This window comes from Ovis aries, chromosome 16 (assembly GCF_016772045.2).
Source record: "Ovis aries strain OAR_USU_Benz2616 breed Rambouillet chromosome 16, ARS-UI_Ramb_v3.0, whole genome shotgun sequence".
Lineage (NCBI taxonomy): Eukaryota > Metazoa > Chordata > Mammalia > Artiodactyla > Bovidae > Ovis > Ovis aries.
This window is the reverse complement of record NC_056069.1, coordinates 42,358,780-42,371,532: the sequence shown is the minus strand read 5'-3', so window position 1 is coordinate 42,371,532 and position 12,753 is coordinate 42,358,780. Positions and strand designations below refer to the sequence as shown.

At 37.2% G+C, this 12,753-nt stretch overlaps 1 protein-coding gene across 2 annotated transcripts in view; it reads left to right on the top strand.

The window, feature by feature from the left end:
• The window catches only part of CDH6 (cadherin 6), a 150,239-nt gene that overhangs the window by 113,745 nt on the left and 23,741 nt on the right, over positions 1–12,753 (top strand). For both annotated transcript variants that reach the window (XM_004017072.5, XM_042233912.1), the window contains exons 3-6: positions 692–986; positions 4,437–4,556; positions 7,488–7,655; positions 10,696–10,883. In XM_004017072.5, the coding sequence (XP_004017121.1) occupies positions 692–986; positions 4,437–4,556; positions 7,488–7,655; positions 10,696–10,883 (771 nt within the window). The remainder of the gene's footprint in view (positions 1–691; positions 987–4,436; positions 4,557–7,487; positions 7,656–10,695; positions 10,884–12,753) is intronic.

Genomic DNA, 12,753 nt, shown 5'->3' with positions numbered 1-12,753 from the left:
TACTATTATTCCAAGTGGCTGTATAAATTACCTAGCTGGTGGGGATTCAAGGCATTGTCCCTGGCAGCACTTAAGATTTTTTTTTTTTTCAAACACTCTGAGTTGAATTTCATAAATAAATAAATTTCACAATTCCTAGAAAATTGACTATAATCTCCATCATATTAAAATTTAAAAAATTGACTAGCTTCCTTAAATTCACCAAGATAGCAAAGTATAGATGCAGAATGTACTCTCTGATTAAAAAATCCAAAATCTTTTTCTTAACAATGTATTGCTTCTATAGTGAGTATGTGTACATAAAAGTGAGGGGGTGGCTGTATTAATAGAATCTGAAAGCTGTAGTGAAAATAGAGAAATCGTGAAAATTGTTCTGTTCCAGCCAGGCTACGATGTGTCCTTGGGCATTTTTCTATTGTTCTGGCCTGTAGTTTTTGATTCTTCAAAATGAACATTACTAAATTTTACATGAGTTCCAGTTCTGGAAATTTCTGTGATTATAAGGAAACATGCTCATTAACAAATGGCATTTACTATTGAGGATTTCAGTAAACAGTAAAAGAAAAAAAATCTGCAACCCTTAGAAAGACTTGAATGAAAATTAACATAGCATTGCATCATAAAGACAGACAAACGGTTTAGGATCACATGCTTGACTTTTACTTTCTTTAATTTTTTTTTTCTACACTAGTTACATTCAGACCAGGATAGAGGAGATGGATCACTTAAATATATCCTTTCAGGAGATGGAGCAGGAGATCTCTTCATTATCAATGAAAACACAGGGGACATACAGGCCACAAAGAGGCTGGACAGGGAAGAGAAACCTGTTTACATACTTCGAGCTCAGGCTATAAACAGAAAAACAGGGAGACCCGTGGAGCCCGAGTCTGAATTCATCATCAAGATCCATGACATCAATGACAATGAACCAATATTCACCAAGGAGGTTTACACGGCCACTGTTCCCGAAATGTCTGATGTCGGTAAGTGAGATGTGATTCAATTGTTTCCTCTAGTACATCAACTGAATCAGGAACCCTATGAGTGACATTTGCTGAACTGAATGAACTTGGATGCTACATTCTAGATGCACTGTGTTTCAAACAATCCATTTAGGTCCTTTTTATAAGTGGACTAGTGTCTCCTAAGATTAGTCTTATTATTTTTAAGAAAACAACATTTCCTCTAGTGATTAGAGAATGAAAAGTGGCAGAGTGAGAAGGGCAGGGAGAAGGAGAGATCATTTCATCTGTTTCCTCTCTCACTCTAAATGCCCACTTTATTGCTTGATATCCTCTCTGTTTCTCTTAGCCCATAGTAGAATTGGGCATTAGGTAAGGAGCTCCCCAGTGGAAAACAAAAGCCCTGAGTTTACAGTTCAGACTGAAGAGTAATTATATTTGAGAAAGAGACTCAAAGAAAACTTTTTTAAAAAATCCATCAATAATACAACAGATGGTGTCTATGGGATATATTCTTTATTAAGTGGTGAAAATTGAGACTTTCATGACATTAATATGGTAAGTTAATACTCTGTGCAAAATTCTACTATCAATTTTAATGTGTGCATTTAGTTTACTTAGATTGGGAAAAATGTGAATTTTTCTTAAATTAAGAAAAAAATCCTACTGACATCATTGTTAACCACATTAAAACACTTCAGGAGAGACAGTGACAAATTTTCAACTACTTGTGTAAAGGGTTATTTTAAGTTTCACTCGGTGTCAAGTTCAAAAGGGCTAGATTACATAATAAAAACATTTCCATCATTCTGTGAGTCAGATATCAAGGATATTTCAGTTCACAGTTCCAAGACTTGAACAATAGCTAATCTACAGAAATGATTATAAAACATCCAAATGTTTCTCATGAAGAAGTGGCTCATCTCATTACTTGAAGTCACTTTGTTTTGTTAGAAAAATCACAAATCATCACCAAAGTGGAGGATTAGAATTCTTTTAAACAGAAGATTTGTTAGGCAAAAATATTTTTCCTCTGGGTGGTAAAAGGCAAAAAGAATTAATGAAAGACTGTCTGGTCATCAGCACCATGCAGAGCAGCTATAGCCAGATGTGAAAAGTGTGGCTGTACAATATAAGGGGCACCATTTGCTTCTGAAGCCATTATAGAGTGAAATATGTTTTATAAATATTTGGGTGGTAGCTGGCAATAACAGGTCTTGAGGAAAAGAAGGCTTTTTCCAGTTTGCACAGAGGCACAGTTATGTTGATATTCATCATTATCATAAATTAACATGGCATTATTGTGATAATAAAGCCATCCTAAAGGAATCACATAAAGGTAGTGGGACAGCAACAAGGTGGTATAAATGGACTTTGGTATCAAATGGACCGGAGTTTGAAACTATCACTACTAATAAGCAACCATGTGGCCTTAGGTAAATAAACGACTTGATGTCTCTGACCCTCCAGTTTTGTATTTATAAAAAAGAAATAATAAACATCAACTCCTAAATCCTTACCATAAGAATGAAAGGGAAAAACAAGTGCACAGCCCCAAGTACCACATCAGCAACTAATAGGCAGTCAAAATATCCAGATAATCATATTCTAAAAGCAATCAAGTTGTGCATTGATGTCAAGTAAGAACATAGGTGTTTGTTGACTTCTACTATTAATTCTCACTCTAAAATCTTATGCTTTCATTCTCCCCTCATTCCTTGCTAAACTATAAGGATGGATGCTCTATCTCATGCATCAACATCCAAGAGTATGCCACCCTAAGACCGTATAGTGTATTAGTTCAATAAATAGAATTGGTTAGATATTATAAAAGTAGGGTGAAAATTCCAGTATTCCCTAACTGTGACTTCCCTACCCTGTTCATGGACAGGAGAATTCTATCAGTATGCTTACTCTGTCTAATATGAATACCAAAAATCATCCACAAAATGATGTTACTCAGAGGGTCTTACCTTTTTAGGAAGTCACAGACCCTTTTCAGAATCAGATAAAATCTGTGGCATTTCTCCAATGTGTCATATCCATTTAGGCATACACATAAAAATTTGCATGGAATTTCATGGGGATTAGGGCTGCTGTCTATGGGGTCTCACAGAGTCGGACATGACTGAAGCGACTTAGCAGCAGCAGCAGGGGTACTTTGAAGGTTGGTCTCTAAAATAAGAATGCCAATCTGAAACAACATAGCTTTCTTTATACATTTAATTATAATCATCTTTGGGGATTATAAATTCCAGATGTGTATTCTCCACTATTCCAATTAATTCTTCACTTAATCCAAAAATACTTCTCTTAACGTTCAAGAGAAGGTCTTTCAACCTCTTAGATTCTATCAGATAGATTTATCACCTTGGATGCTTTTATTTATAAGTAACAGAAAACTTCGTTCAAATTACTTTAAACAATGAAAGTATTTATTGGTCACATTAAGTCTAAAAGTAAAGTGGACTTTGAACATAGTTTGATTTGGATTCTAGCTATTTCTCTGTAATTTTGTCCTATTCAGCTTTGTCCTCGGACTGGCATTGCCAAGATCACAAAATAGCTGCTGCATTTTCAGGCTCCACATCAGCACGTTACATTCAGGGAGCAAAAGCACCTATGATGCAACCAATTTTCAGCAAAATCACAAATGGCCCTCCAACTGAACAATACCTGAATTAATCCTTGTAGAGAAAGTAGTACAAGATGCCAATAGATTTGGGCCTAGACAACTTGAAGGAATCACTGTAGGAAAAACCCAATCAAATTTCACCCTTGGAGATGGATTGGAATCAGTTCCACCCAAAGTCATGATCATTCCCATGCTCCCCTTTAATTTAATCCTTGTTGTTTTTAGTCACTAATGGGAAGTGAATGTCGCTCAGTCATTTCTGACTCTTTGCGACCTCATGGACTGTAGCCCACCAGGCTCTTCTGTTCATGGGAATTCTCCAGGCAAGAATACAGCAGATGGGTAGCCATTCCCTTCTCCAGGGGATCGTCTCAACCCAGGGATCAAACCCAGGTCTCCTGCATTGCAAGCAGATTCTTTACCAGCTGAGCAACCATATCCAATTCTTTTGCAGCCCCATGAACTGTAGCCTGCCAGTCTTCTCTGTCCATGGGATTTCCTAGGCAAGAATACTGGAGTGGGTTGCCATTTCCTTCTCTGAGGAATGATCCCAACCCAGATATCGAACCTATGTCCCCTGAATTGCAGGCGGATTCTTTACCACTGAGTCACCTGGGAAGCCCAATTTAATCCTTTCAATATTTATGACTGTTGCTCTCATTCCTTCAGAATAAGAAATCCAAGGTTTTTTAGCCTAGCATCCTACTGTGGTTCTCCACTCCCTTGCCATGATAGTTTTGTATAGACATATGATTGTGCTTTTTCCTAATGTGTGGATATCAAGGATCCATAATGAACCCTTAATTTATTTTCAATTCATGTTTCTTTCATTACAGGCACATTTGTTGTCCAAGTCACTGCAACTGATGCTGATGATCCAACCTACGGGAACAGTGCTAAAGTTGTCTATAGCATCCTACAGGGGCAGCCTTATTTTTCAGTTGAATCAGAAACAGGTTAGAATTCCTCTTACATCTTCTTTTTAAGATATGTAATTTTAATTGACATGCTCAGCTGAGCTAGCAATTTTTAATAAAAATAATCAGTGTGATTGAATTTTCTTAGATTCATCTCCAAGCACCAGTGACGTATTTGTAAACGTGACATCCAGATCATTTTAATCAAGAAATCTGACAATGGATCTTTCATATACTGTGTTTATACAAGGGAGATTTGGAAAAATTACACATTACCTTATTATTTCCTCCAGTTTGAGATAAAACTAAAAGGCCAACCCCTTTTGATAGCCAAGATGGTTGTTTGCACATATTCTGATTCTTCTTTTTCTAGTTACTTAGTAGGATTGCATCTTTCTACCTTACTGGAAAGCTAGATGTAGCCATGAGATTTATTTGGGGCAATAAAATGTGGTAGTCATGAGTCATTTCCAAGCAAAACTTTTAGACCTGGTACATAATCCACCATTTTCCCTCCCACTTCCCACAGTGATCATGGATGGAAACCAGTATCAAGTGAGTCTTCAGCCTGAATGTCTAAAGGTTATCATGAGCAGATTTTCTTTCTGGCCTACCCAGAGCGCTTTAGTTTTGTTAAGCCACTGAGATTTTACTTTGTTGGTTGGCACATTGTCTAGCTTATCTTAACTGATACTAAAAAAAATGGATTGCCTTAACTCTTTTTTCCACATCTCAGTTTTCTGCACTTTCTCCACAAAGTAGCATACTATCTATGAAGAATTGTGTTTTAATATATACCACTTGTACTGTATGGTAACATTGGCTTAAAACTCAACATTCAGAAAACTAAGATCATGGCATCCAGTCCTGTCACTTCATGGCAAATAGATGGGAAAATAATAGAAACAGTGACAGACTTTATTTTCTCGGGCTCCAGAATCACTGCAGATGGTGACTGCAGCCATGAAATTAAAAGATGCTTGCTCCTTGGAAGAAAAGCTATGACCAACTTAGACAGCATATTAAAAAGCAGAGAATTACTTTACCAACAAAGGTCCATCTAGTCAAAGCTATGGTTTTTCCAGTAGTCATGTATGGATGTGAGAGTTGGACTATAGCAAAAGCTGAGTGCTGAAGAATTGATGCTTTTGAACTGTGGTGTTGGAGAAGACTCTTGAGAGTCTCTTGGTCTGCAAGGAGATCCAACCAGTCAGTCCTAAAGGATATCAGCCCTGAATATTCATTGGAAAGACTGATGCTGAAGCTGAAACTCCAATACTTTGGCCACTTGATGTGAAGAACTGACTCATCGGAAAAGACCCTGATGCTGGGGAAGATTGAAGGTGGGAGGAGAAGGGGATGACAGAGGATGAGATGGTTGGATGGCATCACTGACTCAATGGACATGAGTTTGAGTAAGCTCCAGGAGTTGGTGATGGACACAGGTGGCCTGGCGTGCTGCAGTCCATGGGGTCACAAAGAGTCAGTCACGACCAAGCAACTGAACTGAACTGAACTTGTACTGTATAGTAAATTCCACAAGTATTTTTGCTATCGTGTTGAGTCAAGTTCCTTTTACACAATTTTCAAGCTTCCATTATGGTTTGGATGTCAAAACCTTTCTAAGTTACTATATCTAGTTTGAAATCAATGTAAGAGGTACAATGAACTTGGAAAGAATCCCAAGGAGAAGGAAAATGTTGAGTTTAGAGACAATGAGGATGACAAATTAGAATTATTCAACTTAAAGGACAAAAGGCTAAGGTGATCTCCTGTATTTAAATAGAGAAGTACTATTATTTGGAGAATAGAAAGCAGTTTCACTTTTACCGGAGCCAGCACTATAGGAATAAAATTGACCTGTTGTCTGAGGTATTCTGTTAAAAATAAAGAAAGATATTTTCAGTTTCATTAGTCATTAAGCACCAGAATGTGCCACCAGAGGAGGTTGTAAAGACTTCATCAGTGATTTTTGAAAGAATGTGGTTAATTTAAGCCTAAGCCTTACGCAGAAAGTAGATGAAATTTTAGAAGTTCTTTAAGCTAATTATTTTATAACTACCTAACAATAGAGATAATTTTTATCTAGCTGAAGAGTGTTGGTCACTGCTAGGACCTGTTGAACTAAAGCTTACCTCAGCTTTAGGGAAAAGATTCTCTAGGATCATACAAGATGATTATTATGACAGAACCAATACTGTTTTCACAAGACTCTAGTTCTGTGGTTTAGAAGATCCTTAGAACATTCATTATGGTGGGTATATTTAATGAGGAATCAGCCAATTCAGTAAAGTGAAACTCAAGAGTCAGTGCAATATACGCACATACATATGTATGCTCAGTCATGTCCAGCTCTTCTTGACCCCATGGACTGCAGCTCGTCAGACTCCCCATCCTTGCAATTTCCCAGGCAAGAATACTAGAGTGAGTTGCTGCTTCCTCCTCCAGTGGGTCTACCCATCCAGGGATCGAACCCACGTCTTATGCATCAGCAGGCAGATTCTTTACCCCTCTAGCCATTAGGGAAGTCTTTTCAAGTATACCTGACTTTCTTAACAATTTCCTCATAATACACCTAATTGTCTTTTATTCTACTGTGGCATAGTAGTATACCGCTGTACCACATGCCAAGTTACGTTTTGCTGTGTCATCTCATCACACTTAACAGTTATACAACTTACCGTCCGCATTACTGAACGATGTAATTTACATTCGTTTTCATTCTTCTTGCATTATAGGTGAATGAGTGTGTGTGTGTGCATATGTTTTAATGTATCTGCCTCCCCTATGTGGTTTTAATTTCCTTCAGTACAAAGGTCATCTATAATCAGTCATCTTTATGGTCACCTATGACATCTGCACTGTGTTAGGCACATTGTGGGTGGCAATCTGTGTTTGTTTGCAAAAATAAATAATTTTGGAAAGTATTTCTACTACATCCTTTTCCATTTCTGAATTTCATACCCACAGGTATCATCAAGACAGCCTTGCTCAACATGGATCGAGAAAACAGGGAGCAGTACCAAGTGGTGATTCAAGCCAAGGATATGGGCGGCCAGATGGGAGGATTATCTGGGACTACCACGGTGAACATCACGCTGACTGACGTCAATGACAACCCTCCTCGGTTTCCCCAGAGTAGGAACATTTGATTGAATTACTTTCTCCAGGGAACTTTTGTACAACTGTGACTTTAAGAATGATATTTATTTTTTCTTATTGTTATTAATTGCCAGAGTTAGTGAACTTAGTAAGAACTGGTGCATTTATTAAAAATAAGCTGACAGTACTGATGCTTAGTAGATGTAAACATTTATCAGTAATTAGCTGAGGAGTTGTCTGATATGTCTGCTATTATAAAAGTAATATCATTGTTTTATTTTTCTTTATTAATAAGACTACCACAGGCATAAATATGCTTGTGCAGAACATATGTTTATAAGCATGCTGCTATTTGTTAGGAAAAAATCAACTGTATATTTTGTGAATTTAATCAGGCATATAATCTCCTTTAAGTCTTTGCAAGGGGAGAATTTATCATTTCACTGTTTCTAAAAATAAAACTGTAGAAATAACTATGTACTTAAACCATTTGTACTCATAAATAGTTTTCCACATTATGGTTAACTGAGATACCAAAAGTCATCTCTAAAATTTTTAACAATCATGATTGGATAAGAAGGAAGATGAAGGAAGATAAGTGTCCACTCTTAAAGCAATCACTTGACCTTTTCACTTATAGACCTCAGTAGATACTGGTTTTCATGTCATTTTTCTTCCAACACCAAAATTCCTTTCTGACCATAAGTGAAAGTCACTCAGTCATGTCCAACTCTTTGCAACCCCATGGACTACACAGTCCATGGAATTCTCCAGGCCAGAACACTGGAGTGGGTACTTTCCCCTTCTCCAGGGGATCTTCCCAACCCAGGGATTGAATCCAGATCTCCTGCATTGCAGGCAGATTCTTTACTGTCTGAGCCACTGGAGAAAACTATTTAATACCTGAATCCCTTCTTCTAGGAGAAAATGATTGCCCATCATTAAGTACAAAACCCACTTACTCAAATGTGGCTATTTTTTTAAAGCCAGTCAACTGATTAAGAGCTTCTTTTATAATGGTGATACACACGGATCAACAAGAAATACTTGTATTTTCTTTACATTAAAAAAAATTAATTTATTTTTTATTGAAGGATAATTGCTTTACAGAATTTTGTTTTCTATCAAACCTCAACATGAACCAGTCATAGATATACATATATTCCCTCCCTTTTGAACCTCCCTCCCATCTTCCTCCCCATCCCACCCCTCTAGGTTGATACAGAACCCCTGTTTGAGTTTCCTGAGTCATACAGCAAATTCCCATTGGCTATCTATTTTACATATGGTAATGTAAGTTTCCATGTATCCACTTCATTAGAACTGACTCAAATGTGTTCCTTTTTATGGCTGAGTAATATTCCATTGTGTTATGTATCACAGCTTCTTTATCCATTCAGCTGTGGATGGACATCTAGGTTGCTTCCATGTTCTAGCTATTGTAAATAGTGCTTCAGTGAACAATGGGATACACGTGTCTTTTTCAATTTTGGTTTCCCCAGGGTATATGCCTACAAATGGGATTGCTAGGTCATATGGTGGTTTTATTCCTAGTTTTTTAAGGAATCTCCATACCATCTACTTTTTTCAAGTATTTAATCATAGTTACTGAATGTAAAAACAGAATAGCTAACTGATTTCTGATTTAACGGGCAGAAGAAAGTTTTTATGAACCCTAAAACATCCATTCAGGAGCCTGACATGAAAAATCAGGATCACCAACACTTTCTCCCAAAACCTCTTTTCTATGTGAGGATGGCTTTCGGAAGGCTAGCGGGAAGATTTACCCATACCTTGTTACCAGGGGACTTGCCCCTCTCCACTCTCTCCGAGAATAAACTGTGCTCATTTCTGTATAATGTCCCAAGGCGAGGGATAGGAGAATACAGGAAGGGATTGGAGGCACCCAAGTATACTTCTACTTCCCTCATGATAAAACTGGCCTCTTTTATCATCTTATCAAGAATGAGCTCAATACTTAGTGAATTAAATATTATTAAAGTATTATACTTTCGTGGGCTTCCCTGATAGCTCAGTTGGTAAAGAATTTGCTTGCAATGTGGGAGACCTGGGTTTGATCCCTGGCTTGGGAAGATCCTCTGGAGAAGGGAAAGGCTACCCACTCCAGTATTCTGGCCTGGAGAATTCCATGGTCTGCATAGTCCATGGGGTCGCAGAGAGTTGAAACGACTGAGCGACTTTCACACTTTAGTAGTATCAGAGTGTAAATTTTCTTTCCAAGGCAATTTGTGTAAATGGTGGGTAAAATGTAATGTGTGAGAGTAGAATAACTTTTGTTTTTGCTATTTTGGGGTGGAGAAGGGGTGCTCAAGGACAGGCTAGCCTGGCATACCTAAATTGAAACTCACAAGTAGTCTCCTTTGACTAATTTTCCAACGTGAAGATGTAAGAAAAATGTATATCTATATAACAGAGTTTTTAATTAGTAGTATAAATACAAGAATGGGAGAGATCCATGTATAAAAAAGACACTAATATTTAAAGGAAAAAAAAATCAGTCAAACCTAGAAAAATTTCAGAGCTTTATTCCTCAGTGTATTTATCTATATCCTTTACTGCAACTAAACCAGCTCCACATATGAGTGAAGAAATCTCATCTCTATTTGGATACATTCTCTGAAGTGCTGTAATTTGTTTTCACCTTCAGTTACTATTAGCAATGACAGAAAGAACTCTTAAAGAGTTCCTAGCAACTGGCTTAAAGTCACAGCTCAGGTTAAATTCTTTTCTATTCTTTCTGCTAGATTACAGCACCCTCCTCTAACAGTTCAGGCTTTCTCACAATCACATGTAAACTTGGAAGCCTACTTACAGGACAAGAAAAGTGTTTTCCCTTTGCCAAGAGACAAGTCATGAAATAGAAGAAATATTCTTAACAACCATGAAAGTAAAAACATTAAAGAGACAAGGGCACCATTAATTATTTTAAGGAAAGCCCAAGTCTGCCTGCATCCATGGTACTATCTGAACAAACTGCTAGAAAATGGGTTTTGTTTTTATTATGATGGGGTGTAATTAGTCCGTGTTTGACTTATATCTGTCTGATAATTAATAGGTACATATCAGTTTAAAACCCCTGAATCTTCTCCACCGGGCACACCAATTGGCAGGATCAAAGCCAGCGATGCCGACATGGGAGAAAATGCTGAAATCGAGTACAGCATTACAGAAGGAGAGGGGCTGGACATGTTTGATGTCATCACCGATCAGGAAACTCAGGAAGGGATTATAACTGTCAAAAAGGTAAAGCATTTTTTAAAATACTATGGAAATGAAAGCATTTCTCTTTCTCTGGTCGCCAAGTAACTGGGGGCAATTACATCTCACATGAATAGTCCTCTCAAGTCTTGTCTATTAATTCTTTCAAGAGTAAGAGTGTTTCATGCATTGCACACATGCTAAGATGCTTCAGTCATGTCCTACTCTGTGACCCCATGGACATAGCCCACCAGGCTCCTCTGTCCATGGGATTTTCCAGGCAAGAATACTGGAGTAGGTTGCCATTCCCATCTCCAGGGAATCTTCCCAACCCAATGACTGAACCCATGTCTCTTACATCACCTGCATTGACTGACGGGTTCTTTACCACTAGCATCACTGGGCTGCCCAGTTTTTTTAAAGACCTAGTCTATTTACAGTGAGAGTTCTTTGGTTGGCTTTCAGGGGTTCTCAATAATCTTATGCATTCATTAATTCTATACTTTTTAATAAATTTATATTAAAAAGTTCCTAAGTAAATAGCATAAACAAATGAAACTCATAAAAATACATGAATAAATAGTATAACTGAAGAATAAATGTTAAAACAGTGCCAGACACCATTTGAATGTTGGAGATGCAATAGTACATTCAACAAGATGGTCTCTGCTCTCATGGAACCACTTTTATGGGGAAGAAAGCAAATGAACAAAGAAACATATATAACTACAAATTCCACTACATGCTTTGAAGGAAAGAAGTAATACAAGCAGTGACAAAGATGGTTTGAATTAAAGAGAGAAGATATATAAAGACCACAAAAATAAAGTAACAAAATTTCCTACAAACTCTTTAGCTACTTTTTGAAATGCAATAATTAAGATTTCATATTCTGAATTCCTATTTTTCTCCTATGTAATCACTACTTTGGAACATGCACACGGAAACTTTGTGTTCTGAATTCTTATTTGTCCCCTATGTACTTATTTACCCCCAAAATTGTCATGGAGCAGAATACTAAAATGTGGCAAAAATTAAAAATCAATAAACTGTGTGCTTCAAAGCTACAAATAGTATTAATTTTGGTTGCTGTGTTTAATGAGTTCACGTTTGCATGTGTTGTGTCATATTTTCTCTCTCCTTTGGTGTAGTGTTTTATTTGCTGGTAAATATAAGCATAGGTGGATGTAAACAAGAAGAAAAATTTTCCTCTTAAGCTTCAGATTGTATGTCTTAATATCTGGAAAGACAATAAAACATGTTTCAGTGACATTCAGATCAATGTTTTAAGCTATAATATAATTAGGAAGCCCATTAGTGTGCATTAACCTTTTTAATTTTCTTGGTACCTTATCAGATTCATGCTGAAATTTTGCCTAGCCGACTAAATCACATTCACTAACATCTTGATTAATTGTGTTTCTAGTGAGCCTTGTCATATTATCATCTAAAACTAAAAGTCAGCAATAAGCATTTGGGTTCACTATGTCTCCAGAAGCAGAGATACTTCTCCTACAGACGTCTGACAACAATGATCATTGCTTTCTCGGGCAAGTAATTAGCCAGATGCCCTTATCTGGATATCACTTGGAATATTTTAACACCTCATGCCCAAAACAAACAAAAAACAAAAAACAAATTTTAATCTATTTTATCTGAACAAGGACTAGGAAATTAGGCTGCAAACCAGCACCTCTCCATCCTAGCTATGATCTTAGTTCCTCCACCAGGGAACGAACACATGCCCCTTACATTGGAAGCACAGTCTTAACCACTGGACCACCAGCGAAGTTCTTTGACAAATTTTAAACACTCAGTGACTGTTCAATTAAAGCCAAATGTGACAACATCTGACACAGAATGCTCTTCTACATATTTGCCAACCTGCCCCTGGTGTGGCTTCTGATAGTCAGAT